The sequence below is a fragment of the Coregonus lavaretus genome, assembly GCF_964263955.1.
Source record: "Coregonus lavaretus genome assembly, chromosome: 3".
NCBI lineage: Eukaryota > Metazoa > Chordata > Actinopteri > Salmoniformes > Salmonidae > Coregonus > Coregonus lavaretus.
The window spans coordinates 66,818,378-66,833,825 of NC_139990.1; the positions used below are offsets into that span (position 1 = coordinate 66,818,378).

The 15,448-nt window shown below is 42.6% G+C and overlaps 2 protein-coding genes across 5 annotated transcripts; both read right to left on the minus strand.

Moving 5' to 3' along the window:
• Window positions 1-887: 887 nt before the first annotated feature.
• Window positions 888-6,761, minus strand: LOC311113488 (V-set and immunoglobulin domain-containing protein 10-like). Of its 4 annotated transcripts, none has more exons than XM_084156714.1 (12): window positions 6,413-6,761; window positions 5,773-6,102; window positions 5,202-5,474; window positions 4,563-4,829; window positions 4,066-4,311; window positions 3,824-3,943; window positions 3,133-3,225; window positions 2,334-2,558; window positions 1,882-1,998; window positions 1,744-1,781; window positions 1,534-1,629; window positions 888-1,248 (listed from the first exon to the last, which is right to left on the minus strand). In XM_084156714.1, exons 1-12 carry the CDS (start codon window positions 6,483-6,485, stop codon window positions 1,174-1,176), a joined length of 1,953 nt encoding a protein of 650 aa, XP_084012840.1. In that variant the 5' UTR covers window positions 6,486-6,761; the 3' UTR covers window positions 888-1,173. The 4 variants fall into 4 exon arrangements, with proteins under 4 accessions (XP_084012840.1, XP_084012839.1, XP_084012842.1 ...); XM_084156713.1 differs by having other exon boundaries at window positions 3,665-3,943; window positions 6,413-6,696; XM_084156716.1 differs by lacking the exons at window positions 1,882-1,998; window positions 2,334-2,558 and having other exon boundaries at window positions 6,413-6,696.
• Window positions 6,762-8,657: 1,896 nt separating this feature from the next.
• Window positions 8,658-13,810, minus strand: LOC311113605 (electron transfer flavoprotein subunit beta-like). The gene is made up of 7 exons (XM_084156862.1): window positions 13,671-13,810; window positions 11,774-11,932; window positions 10,939-11,097; window positions 10,765-10,827; window positions 10,046-10,204; window positions 9,715-9,931; window positions 8,658-9,403 (listed from the first exon to the last, which is right to left on the minus strand). Exons 1-6 carry the CDS (start codon window positions 13,719-13,721, stop codon window positions 9,761-9,763), a joined length of 762 nt encoding a protein of 253 aa, XP_084012988.1. The 5' UTR covers window positions 13,722-13,810; the 3' UTR covers window positions 8,658-9,403; window positions 9,715-9,760.
• Window positions 13,811-15,448: the final 1,638 nt, after the last annotated feature.

Below are 15,448 nucleotides of genomic sequence, written 5' to 3' on the forward strand. Positions count from 1 at the left end.
CTCTTTTCAAAGAGCAGAGGATAGAATTGTAATTAAAAGTGATTGTCAGATGGCCATGTTTGTGTGTACCAGAGGCACAACCATAGGGAACCCTTAAAGACACTAAAATAGGCCCATATTTAAAAGCAGAACAGAGTGGTTATATGAACTGTAACAATCCCCAATTTATGAAACTTGTAAATTGGTGGGAAAATGAATTTCTTAAAATATCAATTGTCATGGGTTGTTTAAAAAGTGTTAAAGAAAACAGATGTGTAACTGACTGACCGGCATTGCAATTACATTAGACTGAATGTACAAAACAATAACACCTTTCTAATATTGAGTTGCACCCCATTTTGCCCTCAGAACAGCCTCAATTCGTCGGGGCATGAACTCTACAAGGTGTCGAATGCGTTCCACAGGGATGCTGGCACATGTTGACCCCAATGCTTCCCACAGTTGTGTCAAGTTGGCTGGATGTCCTTTAGGTGGTGGACCATTCTTGAAACACAAGGGAAACTGTTGAGCATGTAAAACCCAGCAGCGTTGCAGTTCTTGACACAAACCGGTGCGCATACCATACTCCGTTCAAAGGCACTTGAATCTTTTGTCTTGCTCAGTCACCTTCTGAATGGCACACATACACAATCCTTGTCTCAAGGCTTAAAAATCCTTCTTTAACCTGTCTCCTCACCTTCATCTACGCTGATTGAAGTGGATTTAACAAGTGACATCAATAAGGGATCATGGCTTTCACCTGGTCAGTCTGTCATGGAAAAGGCATGTGTTCCTAATGTTTTGTACACTCAGTGTATATATATATATATATATATATATATATATATATATATATATATATATATATACACATATACATACACACACACACACACACACACGTGGTTGCAGTCATTTTTATAAGATTTATTGAAAATAAATACCAGTACAAAGTTTGCTGATCAACAAGATTGGAGTTTAGATATACATGTATATTCAATTTGGTTGACGCAGAAACACAATCTTGATTAAAAAACACCTCATTCAGTTTTGCAGTTACAGAGAGCATCATATCCCCATATACATAAGAGCTTTTCAAGTTAGTGATAAAACAATATTAAGAATATCAAATATAAAAACATTTAGGACATAAAATAATTGCATATCACAGTGAAAATGACAGTTTTATTCAGTTTACACAATTGTGGCAGTTCTCACAGGGGGAGGAGCGACAAACGTGGGGAGAGGGATTGACCGCTCAGACGGAGCCTGGAAAAGATATCAGATACAAAGTATGGCTGGTAAATCATTTCTGAAATGACATCTTGTATGTCACTCTCCTACATTTCTATATAACAGTTCTAACCCAATAGCAATTCCCTACGGCCCATATTCACAAAGCGTCTCAGAGTAGGAGTGTTATTCATTATGGTTTAAAAAGGCAAAACTGATCCTAGATCAGCAGTCCTACTCTTCTATGCTTTGTGATTATGGTCCCTGATGTGTAACTTCAGATGTTTTGTAAGTGTGTCATGACAAGGCGGGGTGAATTACCACTTGTAATGTTATTCTGTTGTAATCAGGCAGTGGTTTGAGTCCTCCAGTCAGCAGGTGATTGGGAGTGTTTATGTCTGGTTGGGTTGACACCGCCTGCATGGGGTGAGAGAGCGCGAGCGAGTGCACGCGCAAGAGAATATGAGCTCTACAGTACAGGTAGGAACATGACATTTGTGCAATAACACATTTCCCAATTACTGGCATTACCTTCACTGCTTTGGGCACGGGATATCTGTTCTGTTGACCTATAAAACAGAAACACAATTTTATAGTGAAAACCAATTGATTCCGGATGTGATAACAAAACGGGAAGGAAGATCAGGGGATTGAGGGTGGTGCTCCTACGTTTCTTCCTGCAGCAGTAGACACAGAGGTATATGAGGCCGATGAGGAGCAGGAGGAAGAGGAGGCTACAGGGGATCCCGACAGCGAGGCCTATAATCTGTGGTCCGCTCAGACCACCTGTCACACCAGCGCACACACACAGTACAATCTGTTAGAGCAGCATTCACAGAGCCGACTCTCCACTGATGTGTCAAAGGTGACATGGGAGCGTAACGTTGACTATAAGTTTAACTTTACCAGCATCATGTGGAGGTTTACATTTATCACTTCATTATGTTAACATCCAGCTCATTCCTCAGTCTCTTTAAAAAATACAACTGACTATCTTATAAAGAAATGAATTAATTTCTTCACATGGAACAATGCCAAGCCAACTAGTAAGTGGGAAACAGATTAGCACCTCCCAAACGAAATGACCTGAATAGGAAAATGATCCAAGTCAGTTCAAATACCGGGTCCAATTATCTGCACCCCTGATGGTTCCCCCTGAGTTCTGCCAGCAATGGGGATGACCCGGAAGTAGTATGTGGATTTGGGATCCAGAACAAAGATATCAGTGCTCCGGGAGGATCCGGGCCTCTGCTGAATGCTCCGGAATCCCTCTGTGGCTCTTTTCCGTCGGCTGCCATTTTTATTGCCACTTAGGAGGTCTGGTCCGCTCATCTGTATGTCAAAGCCTTCAACGCAACGGAGGGACAGAAACCAGTGTTGAGCAGTACTTAAAGGGATGTTCCATATAATGTGACATTAACTACAGCCAAGATACATGTAAAACCAGGTAAAATGTCAAATTGTATCCCAAAGCTGACACTACTGAGTAGTATTATACAAGATTCTCAGCCAAGTGCTTGAGGACAGCTTTATAGACCCAAAACGACATAAAAGGAAAATAGCAGGCTCATTTAAAAAAATAGGTTTAGACCTCTTAGGCTACAATTTTAGTTTCTCACACCAAATCATTGTGCGCTCTAGAGCAAAGCCGGATAGTCCAGATGGTCTCAGACATTAAGCAATATTTACAGTACACCCCTATCTCCTGTGTTTGGAGTTGCATCTTTTCCCAGCAGCAATATTGCTGAGGTCTACAAGTTCAGCAGTGAGATCAAAAGCCATTCCACAAAGGGTTGAAAACTGGGAGGCTCCCATGTCGTAAAATTACAATGCCTAAATTGTGGAAAATCATATTCTTATGTTCTCTCAATATCGTTTTTACAGGAACATTTGTGAGCATAGGTACGTCAGCAGCTTTACCTGTAATCACAGAGGTGGGAGGGACCTCCCAGGTCATTGTGATGATGGTTCCATCTTGATTAGGGAAAAGACTGGAATCTGAGATGGTGGGGCCTGGAGAGAGGGGTGAGAGGGAGACTATGGCGCTTTGTGTAAAACTAAAAAAAAGCAAGTTCTTCTTTACACAGTCTAAGACCCCATTGTGCTGCTTTAGTCTAGTAATCTAGTGCTCTAGAACTCTCAGGTAACATTTGATTCTCCAGTCATTTAAATACAGTACAACTCCTTCCCAGTGCTCAGCACAGAGATCACATTATGTATGTTTAACCACATGCTGTAACTACTATTAGCGGTGTTACTTGAGGGATATAAAACACTACTATAACAGTGGATCACAATTTCTTTGTTTTTTGCGTAGTGTCCTACATAAAGCCTTCCAAATTTCATGGTGACCCACCAAGTAAACAAAACCATGTATTTCGCGCCAAATCTATCCATGACCCAAGAAAAACAGGCTGTTAACCACCACCTGAGAAACTGGCCTATGACATACCCAGTAACTGAGTCTTTTTTTCATTGTTGCCCAGTGGGTTGCTACAGTTACAGGTGTAAGTGTAGAGGTGAGTGGTGCTGGTGTTAAAATTGTGGATGCTGAGCTGCGCAGTGTCCATGCTGATCTGGTACTGCAACCCATTGGCTAAGAGCTCGCTACCTTTGGACCATGTGACCATAGCCTTGGGCGTGGCATGGCTGTTGCAGTGGATGGTGACCACTATTTTACCATCTTGGTCCACTGTGGTCAAGACCATCGGTAGGAACTCTGCAGGACCAGCTGAGGAGGAATGAGACCACTAGTTACACTGTGTGATTCTCAAACATTCTGTTTGTTGTGCAAACCTGCAAAACGCCTGGACCTTACATAGTCTAGTATGGAATAGGGAATAAGTAACTCACTGGCAGTAATATTGCACTGTGTCTGATGGAGGGGGTGATAGGCCATACAGAGGACCATTTTCCCATGGATGTCCTGAGAGGCAGGCATAGTCAGGCTGAAGTCTCCGGCACCGCTGGTGGCGTTGTTCAAGGCAGGGAAGGCCAGTAGGGCTTCTGGGGTGCCTCCTGGCCACTGGCAGTGGAACTGCAGGTCAACATTTCCGTTCACTGCATTGACTGAGCACAGTGGGCTGGCTGTCGGGCTCTCTGTGATGGTAGGAAGACAAGGGGGGCGGGGGGGTAATTAGAACACTTGCACCCTAAACTAATGCAACAAGCTTATTGGTTTGGCGCACACACACACAGGTTGTGTGTAGCACAGGCACAATGGTCCATCCAGATGTTTCAAGATCCCTTACGCTAAGATCAATGATATCAAACACCACAAGGCAAAGCATGTGTACCGTGTCACACTCCAGCAACAATACATTGCCCCTCAACAGACGCTAATACTCTACCATAAATGTTGACCGTCAAGTTCCTCTTAAGCTGCGTTCTGGTGTTCTCATTGACCAGCACACAGGTGTATATACCCCCCTGGCTAGTTTGGACATTGGTCAGATTGAGACTTCCTCTTTGGGAAACAGGCAGGGTCTGACCCCCAAACATCCAGGAGGTGGAGGGCTGGGGAACCCCCTCGGCCTGACAAGAGAGAGAGAGGGAATCTCCGGAAACAAAGAAGGCCTGGGACGGACTGGCTCCAAGCATGGGCTCGTCTGGTCCATCTAGTAGTGGAAGAGAAAGGGGGAAGTCAGATGGGCATATCGGTTTCATCAAATGGCTGGTTAAAGTAGATGTAATTTCTGGTAGCATTTTTAGTACAGTGTAAGGTAGAAGAGTAAGAAAGTGTTCCATATAGAGGAGTTGAAGGAAATAAAGACGTGGTAAAGTGGATTTGTGAGACAGGGAAACATGTTGCTTTCAGTAAAGGATTGTTAAAGGATTCAACTACAAAACTAGAGACATGCGAGTAATTACGGGTGCACAAGACGGAAAATTGTGCTGTTAACTAATAAAGTCGAGTAAAAAAGTAGAATGAAAGTAATGTTCAGACTAATGTTTTGGCCAAATAAGGCGAGATTCAACCACTTCCTTACACAGAACAGTGATTTTCCTATGAGACGTGACAGTGCTGAAAGGGTTGGTCAGGACCAAGGTGTAAAGTCCTGTGTCGGTCCGGTTGGGCTGATGGATGACCAGGCTCTTCTGGCCCACCGTGTAGTGGGAGTTGGTCTGTATCTCCACACTGTTAAAGTACCACCTCCACTGGTCGGCCTCTCCCTGCAGTGTGCTGTACTGAAGAGTGAACATGTTGGCTCCCTCTATGGCCTCGGCAGGCTCTGTGTTCACAGACACGTTCTGGATGTAGTCTGAAAGCAGAAAGGAGAGCAACAGTTGGGGTAAAGGACACAGATGGATGGACAAACTGTATTGCTTCTCCATGGTGAGGAGGACAATGTAGCTGCAGAATTCCTTAAAACGGGTAAAAGAAATGTACATGTGATCCTAACATGATTAACCTCTACATTAAGTCTAATCTTCAACTAAAATGTGTATTATTCAACTAAAAGGTGTGCTCAAAGGAGAATCTCTATTGAAACTGCTTTTTAGTAAAGGAATAGGCTTAATCTGGGTCTGGGAAACCGGCGCTAAATGCCCAATACTCACCATAGACCTTTAGTACAAATGTGGCTGAGACTGCCTTTAATCCAGACTTGACTATGTCCACTGTGTAGGTGTTACTGTAGACAAACGACACATTTTGGAAGGTGAGGGACCCATCGGCCTCAATCTTCAGCACATCACGGTGAATGGCGGATATGTCTGGTGCAACACTGGAGCCAAGGGTCCAGGTAACCACAGGTAAACTCCCCATCTTCCATGTGACCACAGGGTCAGGTGCACCACTGATGGTCACTACAAGAGTCACGTTGCTGCCAACAGTGGCGTTGACCAGCGAGGTTCCCGGGGGAGAGATGGTCAAGTCACAGTTTACACCTGTAGGCGATCATAATGAAGCAAAGGAATGGAAATTGTTAACATTAATACAAAGTTGATTAATGGTCACATATTGTAACTAAACCCCCCCCCCCCCCCCCAAAAAAAAAAATATACCATCTCAATCATCTCATGATACATTCTATATGGTCATAATTCATTGGGTAGTTAATTAGGCGAATCAATAATTTGTTTATTGTATAAATTATAGGTTCACAATATTATGGTGCAGGCGTATTGGAAAGCAGGCTAGTTTTGTTTATTGGCACGTGTCATACAAAATTAAACAGCATGATGAATTGAAACTTACCTCTAATCACAAATATCAATAGAGTTACCATCAAAATGTGCCATTTGTGGACACCAAACTGGTGCGAGAACATTTTGGTTTTACTTAAAAGAAAATTCCACGAAATCCGAAACCATAAATTGCTCACAACTTTCACATAAAAATATTCCACATTTCAGCTTTTTAAGATACCACTAAAACATCTGGGGAAATGTCGATAAACAACTAATATAATCGCTCCTGCGTTGTGTGTCCTCTATTGCACTCAACCTTGCTTCACTCTCGAGCTGTCCGGGCTATTAGTCATTGAGATTCGAGAGCAATTCACCTGTGTCGATGTCAAAGCCTTGATTGTGGACACGTGAGTACCACCACGCCTCATGTTAAAACCAGCCTTTTTAAAATACATTTTCCGTCTGCAACAATTAGTAGCATTATTAGGCCTACTAAAAAATATTGGTAAACGTGGGCTATACTTTTACAGCAAAACTTTCAATAAACAATGCAAAAGTGACTGTGCTTGTTGAGCTTTGAGGTGGGACGGTTCTTTACTACCGGTATATCAATATCTACAGGTAAACTAGTCTAGAATGGCATATTCAACCAAACAGTAATGCGAGAAAGCAGAGAAATATGATTTTTTTGCGCAGTCACCTAGACGTTGACACAAAATAAAAAGGTGTAGGCTAGTGTATGGTGATTTACCAGTGTTTCAGGACCATTGTAACAAATTGCCCTGACTAATGAAAGGTACCAGGTTGGACTGCATTCTTTGCAGCACCTATGGCTCTTGTCTTCTGGGAGACACCAAATGATTATGGATATACTGACAACATACAGTACATGTCTTTCCGCCCTAACAACGGGAGGCGTTGTCCACAAAGCCGCACGGTTGGGCTGTCTAGCTCCCGCCTATCCTTTCTTTGGATTGGTGGATACATCTCATTATTGTAATAATTTCTGAATATTCGAGGAGGGTTGTTGACGTCAACAGCCTGTATTCAATGGAGACGCTATGCTACTAGCCTCATGCCATGAATAGCCAGCCATTGAGACAACTCCGATATAAAGTGTTACGTAACTTCTATTTGATCAAATAAACCTCAAGTAGCAAATAAGCCATAACATTTTTTGTTTACCAAATTCGACACTCATTAACATCAATACAAAAACGCCTTGCTTGGTGGGCGAAACAACGCCACCTGCTGAAGGGAGAAAGATTTCCCGCCGAGTTGGGCCTCTCTCTTCCTCTCTGGAGACACAACCTTGGTGTCTGGTTCCAAGGAGCGAGGGGTGGGCCAACCACACACACAACTACCCCAGTTATTGGTTACCACTGAAATAGTATAGTCATTGAGGGAGTTCTATTAACCTGAGCTGCAGTGCACCCCTCGATGGCCCGTGACGTGAAGGGGCAAAAGCAGTGAGGGAGGAGCGCCCTTCTCAAATCGAACACTGATCTGCGCCGCTTGGTCAGGTTGTCAACAAGGCAGCACGGTGCATCATCTAGAAACATACATCTCTTTTCCATAAAATATATGTTATGTTTGAATTTTCAAACTAATTTTCATTGGGAAGGCAGATAAAGCATTTTTATCAAAAGCAATCACTTTTGCATGTGAAAACAGAATCCTACTCATTACTCCATGTGCCACTAGCCTAGGCTACACCACTTTTGTTTTGAGCAGACTTCGTCGTGGCTTTGAATGGGCCACCTGGCTTGTGCCCAGGAGGCAGCCCCGTCCCAAAACAAATGCAATCACTTTTCACCTAGTGAAACTCCTCCCACTGGCTAACCTGGGCCATATAAGCAAATCCTCTCATTATAAAATGGCTTTAGCTACAACAGTTAGGAAAACATGGTTGACACCAAATCTGAAAAGGGGGCAATTTGTCTTTGGGTCTTGCATTGCCAAGTTAACTCAGATAAAATGTATTTACGCAGACAAGTTTTATATTCTTTCAGATTGCTTGGTCTTTGGATTGTGTGACATTCGGCTTCTAATCCACTTCTAATAATGATCTCAGTTACATTAGTTTTGGGTTTGACACTGTCCCCATAATCCACTTTCCTCAGTCTAGCTTCTCCTTAATTTAAGATGGAGTACCATCTTCCTCTGGGATTTAGGAGGTTTGGAATGTGCACTGTAATGACTGGATGGTTGTTGCCAAGTACTAGCTATTCAAGAGACTATCTTAAAACCAAAACACTGATGTGGAAAGACAGAATACAGCAACATAGAATGACAGTGGAAAACAGCAGATGTAGATATGAAAAAGGTATATTTATTGTTATGGTAGGATCCTGTACAATCTAAACAGAAGAGGCGCTTATGGTAAAAAGTCAACTTTGCGTGTGTTTTTGATCATTTTCCCACATCTACTGAGAGACACTGTCCAACCGGAGCTGCCACCCAACCCAGAAATAATTATATTTATATAAACTTTATACAAACCAAGTCAGTAGACATATCACAAACCCTGAATGCACATTCAACTCTGCAACTTTGGGTTCTTATTTACACATAGCATCCAACTTTAACTGCATAGCCCAGATGTGTCAATGTAGGTTTTCGTGATAGGGTTTTCATAGGTCCATGTTACAGATGGAAATGTTATTGTGACACTGTTGAATGTACAGTGCAACACATACAGAAACATGGGTGAATGAAAGTTACTGACTTACATTACTGGCTTGGAAGTAGTGCTTTTTTTTTTGTCTAGGTTCTCCATACCTAGTTACCTATACTCACAGAGAAGATACATGAATTACAATACAGATGTACCATGTGAATTTAAATGCACAATAAAAACAGACCCTCTTCACCCTCTGGGCTGTGTGGGTTCCTATCGGACAGTGTTTCTCAGTATCCCTTCATTCCAGGTCAGTAGGCTACTATCATGGAAGTCAGAGTTAAACACAGAGGGCCGGGTGGCGATGGGTTCTGCCTTAAGCAACCAGTCCTCCATGTTTGCTAAATTACTTTGTTCCATCATCGCTCAGACAGAAACCTGCAAAATAAAGGGGGAAATTACATATTACAGCCAAATAGAGACAGAAACACTGAGCTTGGTCAAGTACAGCACACTTTGGCAAAGGTCTGTGTTTTCAGTTGAGGCAATTTGGTGCAAGAAGCATATGCTAGTACAATCTTCCCTATTCCCCAAAAATTAACATTTCTCTCACCATTCACAAGGGTAAGTTGTTACATGAACATGAAGTTCATCAGTGCTCTGTCATGCTGAGAATCCCTCAGACATTTTCTAATAGTTTACCAATATTATCTCAAACAGTCATACTGTTTTCAGATATTGAGACTCACCCCTCTGTGTGTCCCCTGCACTCCCCATTTGGCTCCCACAGGGCTTCTAGATTGTTCCGTTTGCCTTGAGTTTAGCGACCAGATCATCCACCGTCTCCACCTTCACTCCGGCCAGTCTCGTTGGGGGCTCGTCCACCCTCAACACCTCCACCCGCGACACCATGTCCACCCCCAGGTCCGCTGGCTTCATGTTGGCTATCTTCTTCTTCTTGGCTTTCTGGGAGGTGGAGGGAGAAGGAGATGAGAAATTAAAGTGATATTTGTGTGTGTGTACACTTTGTGAGGAAATGTACATTGTGTGTGTGTGTGTGTGTGTGTGTGTGTGTATTACCATGATGTTGGGCAGGGTGGCGTATCTGGGGGTGTTGAGTCGAAGGTCTGCTGTGAGGACAGCTGGCATGCTGATCTTGATGGTCTCTAGACCACCGTCGATTTCCCTCACCACCTTCACCTTATCCCCATCGATGGTCACCTCAGAGGCAAATGTGCCCTGCAAGAATGGGAGGTCCTACATTTAGTACATGTCATAATCCACAGAGATGAAATATTCTCTGAAATTATAACTTATAACAAATGCTTTGAGTAGAACACTATGTTCATTATCATGTCGTAGGGCAAAAACAAAGCCTTCTTTCCTATGTTACCTGACAATTGGAAACCCATTGTAGGCCACGAGGCAATCCAAGTGTGACATCTGGTGGTTTAACTATGTAAATACACCCTAATTTTGCCCTTTAACTGGCCTATGGTCTACTTTTCAGTGCAGACCGTGTTGACTGTAGATCTGGCCAGGTCAAACTAGCCTCGTCTTACCCTGATAACTATCTCTGGCCAGTGACATAATCTAAGGCCTGCTAGTTCAGCTGGTCCCTTCACCTGACATTGAGACGATATGCTAATGCTTATAAAGACCATGAGAAAAGGTCCTGGTCCGGACAGCAGTGGCATCCAAGTCAGCAGTTAACAGTAAACAAGACCTCTATGCTCTGAGATCAGTTTAGTGATTCCTGCTGAGAAAAAGGATTACAACAAGAAGAAACCACTACTGACCTGAGGCCAGTCCAACAAGGCTGCCGTCATCTGACCAGTCTGGTTACAGTCATCGTCAATGGCCTGTCAAAAAATACCAACACAATCAGTGAGCATTACATGAGATCATGAGGTTTGATTTCAAAGTCAACTGGCATTGGTGTGGCAGTGGCACAATCTATTGCATCGGATGACCTGTTTGCCCAGGATGACGAGTGAGGCCTCCTCCTTCTTGGCCAGGGCAGCAAAGATCTTGGAGACCTGCAGGGGTCCCATGGCCTCGTAGTCTTTTCCCGACACCTCCACGTGGATGCCGCGGTCACACCCCATGGCCAGTGCAGTACGGATGGTCTCCTACACACACAATACAAATGCTTGAGCGGTGAGGTTCTCAAAATTATATAAGAACACCATCTGAGAACAATGACAGAATAATACAATCATTAGCACAATCAAGTTGGAGGTGACCAACTGCAGAATGTTTCTTACAATAGAATGAAAACATAATGTGACAGCTATCCAAATGTTAGCTATTGAAGGCCTGTTAAGGAGGATGTAGCCTAATGCTACAGAACGTTCGGATAGAAATTAATTGAGTAGAACAGATATGTAGAATGTCATTTACATTTTAGGCATTTAGCAGACGCTCTCATCCAGAGCGACTTACAGTTAATGAGTGCATACATTTTTTTAAAATCATACTGGCCCCCCGTGGGAAACGAACCCACAACCCTGGCGTTGCAAACGCCATGCTCTACCAACTGAGCTACATCCCTGCCGGCCATTCAATCCCCTACACTGGACGACGCTGGGCCAATTGTGCGCCGCCCCATGGGTCTCCCGGTCGCGGCCGGCTACGACAGAGCCTGGATTCGAACCAGGATCTCTAGTGGCACAGCTAGCACTGCGATGCAGTGCCTTAGACCACTGCGCCACTCGGGAGGTAGAATAAGGAAAATGTTTCGCATTGTTGAATACACCACCGACTTCAAAATGGTGTCGCCAGGCCAGAGCACTCTGTCACTCTTACCGTTACTTGCGTGGGCCCACAGCTGACGGCCACCACCTCTTTGATGAACTTCTTCTCCTTGAGTTTGACGGCCTCCTCCACGGCGATTTCACAGAAGGGGTTCATGGAGTGCTTGACGCCATCTGTCACCACCCCACTGTTGTCGGGCTTCACGCGGATCTAAGGGAGAGGGCAGGGTTGTCTTCATTAGGCACAGAACAGAAGAAAACGAACTGAAAAAGGGTACCTGGACTCCAATAAGAAATGCTTATTAATTTTCTGTTTCAAAGAGTTTTGCTATGGTATGCCCTACTGAATATAACATCTCAAATTTGGACTCATCTGACCAAAGGACAGATTTCCGCCAGTTTAATCTCCATTGCTCGTGTTTCTTGGCCCAACGCAGGTCTCTTCTTCTTATTGGTGTCCTTTAGTAGTGGTTTCTTAGCAGCAATTTGACCATGAAGGCCTGATTCACACAGTCTCCTCTGAACAGTTGATGTTGAGTTGTCTGTTACTTGAACTCTGTGAAGCATTTATTTGGGCTGCAATCTGAGGTGCAGTTAATGCTAATGAACTTATCTCCTGCAGCAGAGGTAACTCTGGGTCTTCCTTTCCTGTGTTGGGCCACATGAGAGACAGTTTCATCATAGCACTTGATGGTTTTTGCAACTGCACTTGAAGAAACTAAAGAAATTCTACAAATTAACTTTTAAAAGGGCACACCTGTTAATTGAAATGCATTCCAGGTGACTACCTCATGAAGCTGGTTGAGAGAATGCCAAGAGTGTGCAAAGCTGTCATCAAGGCAAAGGGTGGCTATTTGAAGAATCTCAAATATAAAATATATTTTGATTTGTTTAACACTTTTTTGGTTCCTACATGATTCCATGTGTTATTTAATAGTTTTGATGGCTTCCCTATTATTCTACAATGTAGAAAATAGTAAAAATAAAGAAAAACCCTTTAACTAGTAGGTGTGTCCAAACTTTTGACTGGTACTGTACATTAGTCACCTCATAATATATGACTGGCCCAGACCTTGTCTCACACACACACACTGCCCTCACTGGTCACATGCCTCCCTTCCTCTGTCTGATAAGAGTTGGGGCAGCATATGGTACAAACATAGATTAACCGAGTGCATTGAGAGACAGCTACAGGGATCTAGTTGGGTGCAGCTGAAGCAGGAGTGCTCAGACTGTCGCATGAAACAACTGGTAATAAATATATTACCTTGTAACGATCTGATAGGAGTGGCTTGGATAGTGATAGCCTACTATCTAATTGTCCTGATGCTGTGACACCTAGTTGATTTTATGTTTTTAAATCGCTGTGATGAAGCCTGAATGAGGATTATACATGTAGTTTAACATGTGCAATACAAATCAGCAGCAATACATTGTCACAACAGTCACAAATTGCCCAGACACTGACAGCAATGCCTGTTGACCAGGATGACAAAACCATAATGTGCAAACAATTATCTAGATTCTAGTTAACATTTCACCTGTGTATAATAATGACTAGTTGACCACGAGGCTGTGTTGACAAAGAATGGCAGCCAAACGTGTAACTTATTACACAATGGGATTAGTTAGCTTTCTTTTTTCATTTTGACAGTCGTTTATCGTTTTAGCCAATTCTACAAGTATCTTAGCACGCTAGACAAACTATCATTAACTATTACCTAGACAACCCTGTAATGACCTTGGTATTTTCCTTGCAGTTATGGTTGTTAGTTGAACAGACTTGACATTCAAACAATGACTGCTAGCTTGCTAACCTAACCCTTCATCCATTCAGCCACCTTACGTCAGCTAGTAGTTAGCTAGCTAGCAAAGGACGTATCGAATGGAAATTCTGCTCGTGAAATGTTGAATTGCTTTTAAATACAAGACAGTGGGGAAGTAGCTACCTTGACAGCATAGTCAATTACACGTTTAACTCCAACAAGAACCCGCGACATTGTTAGCGATTCTTCGGTTCAGCAATGTACAGTAGCTAGCTACCCAGTCACCACAACGAACCTTCACCCAAGAGGCAGGAGTCTAGTATTCTGCTAGCAGCACAAACGATGACGTCACTTCAGTATGGTAATGCTAAAAAGTGTAAAATAAAAGCTCGCATTTCAAAACGTTGCGATGTGGATAACTCATTCAAAAGATATTGAATTGTGTAATTTATTAAAACAAATCCCAAATATGTTTTAAAATTATTTATTTTTATACCAATAATGAAAAAAGATAACATTGACACTGGTATGTTGAGTATATTGGGCTGTAGAGAGAACTTTTCTACTTGTCTCAGCTAAAGTGGGGTGGGAAATACTCAGCAGGGTCTCTACTAACCCAATATGATGGCTTGTTTTGGAGTGGGACTGTGTTGGACATACCCAGCAGCACTTAGTTCTCAGCCAGTAGCAGTCCCCCTCCAAAACGACACATATTTGGTTAGTAGTATTTCCCATCCCACTTTAGCTGAGACAGGTAGAAAAGTTCTCTCTACAAGCCAATAAATATCCCATATACCATGTGTTGCGTTGCAGTGAAAGGTGTGGGTGGAGTAAGGAGTCACTAGTACTCTGTATTAAACCAGTTGCCCAGCACAAGACCCATTTAAATGTTTTGTATTTTATTAAAAGTGTATTTCTTTAAATATAGCCTACACAATAGCATTAAACATACTGCACCAGTATGTGTAAATTTCAAAATAAATGCTGGTATAAATAATACAATTTTGCAAATAAAATACAGCAAATTATCACCCCAAAAAATGCAGAGGAGGTTGCAATGCTTTGAAAAATAATTGTACTGCAAAAGTGAAAGATTATTTTTTTGCGATATTCCTGACGTTTTGCATGTCTGCAGGGGGACTCTTATTTTGAAAAAGAAAATCCGCGATCGTGCTGCCAGCATAATATCCTGCTGCTAGGAGAACGGTAAGGCAGGAGAGGTCTGAAAGATTTTAGAATGATTCCGTTGAAAAGAAAGAAGGCGGGTCTAAACGGGACCGCACATTGTTGGAACCAATTGAATTATGTGAATCTTGAAGAATGTCAGCAAAAGTGACCTGTAACCAATCACAGAGAAAAAGCTGGTACTCCTGCTATTTAGTCGGACATAAAACCCAGGAATTGTGTTCCACTCTTGGGTCAACTAGGGTAAAGTTCATGGTGTAATTAAAGGAGCAGCTCATCTTTATAAACTGCTTGTATGAGGTGAAAACAAACCTTTATGTCAAAAAATAAAATAAAAATTGCGCCGAATATAACAGGTGTAGAGCTTACCGTGAAATGCTTACTAGCAAACACTTAACCAACAATGCAGAATTTTTAAAAAAAGTAAGTAAGAAAATATTTGCAAAAAAAAATGCTAATAAACTAAAGTAAGAAAAAAAGAAACACAATAAAATAACAATAACGAGGCTATATACAGAGAGTACCGGTACCGTGTCAATGTGCAGGGGTACAAGTTAGTTGAGATAATTGAGGTAATATGCTACGCTACAGGACTGTTTTGCTAGCACAGACTGGAATATGTTCCGGGATTCATCAATAAGTGCATCGACAACGTCATCCCCACAGTGACCGTACGTACATATCACAACCAGAAGCCATGGATTACAGGCAACATCCGCACTGAGCTAAAGGCTAGAGCTGCCGCTTTCAAGGAGTGGGACACTAATCCGGACGCT

Coding starts and splice junctions, on each gene's coding strand:
- LOC311113605 (XM_084156862.1), bottom strand. CDS start 13,721: ATGTCGCGGGTTCTTGTTGGAGTTAAACGTGTAATTGACTATGCTGTC. Junction 10,828..10,938: donor TCGTCATCCTGGGCAAACAG/GTCATCCGATGC, acceptor ATTTTTTGACAG/GCCATTGACGATGACTGTAA. Junction 9,932..10,045: donor CCACCCTGCCCAACATCATG/GTAATACACACA, acceptor TCCACCTCCCAG/AAAGCCAAGAAGAAGAAGAT.
- LOC311113488 (XM_084156713.1), bottom strand. CDS start 6,485: ATGTTCTCGCACCAGTTTGGTGTCCACAAATGGCACATTTTGATGGTA. Junction 1,782..1,881: donor CTACTGCTGCAGGAAGAAAC/GTAGGAGCACCA, acceptor TCTGTTTTATAG/GTCAACAGAACAGATATCCC. Junction 1,630..1,743: donor CCGTGCCCAAAGCAGTGAAG/GTAATGCCAGTA, acceptor CACCCCATGCAG/GCGGTGTCAACCCAACCAGA.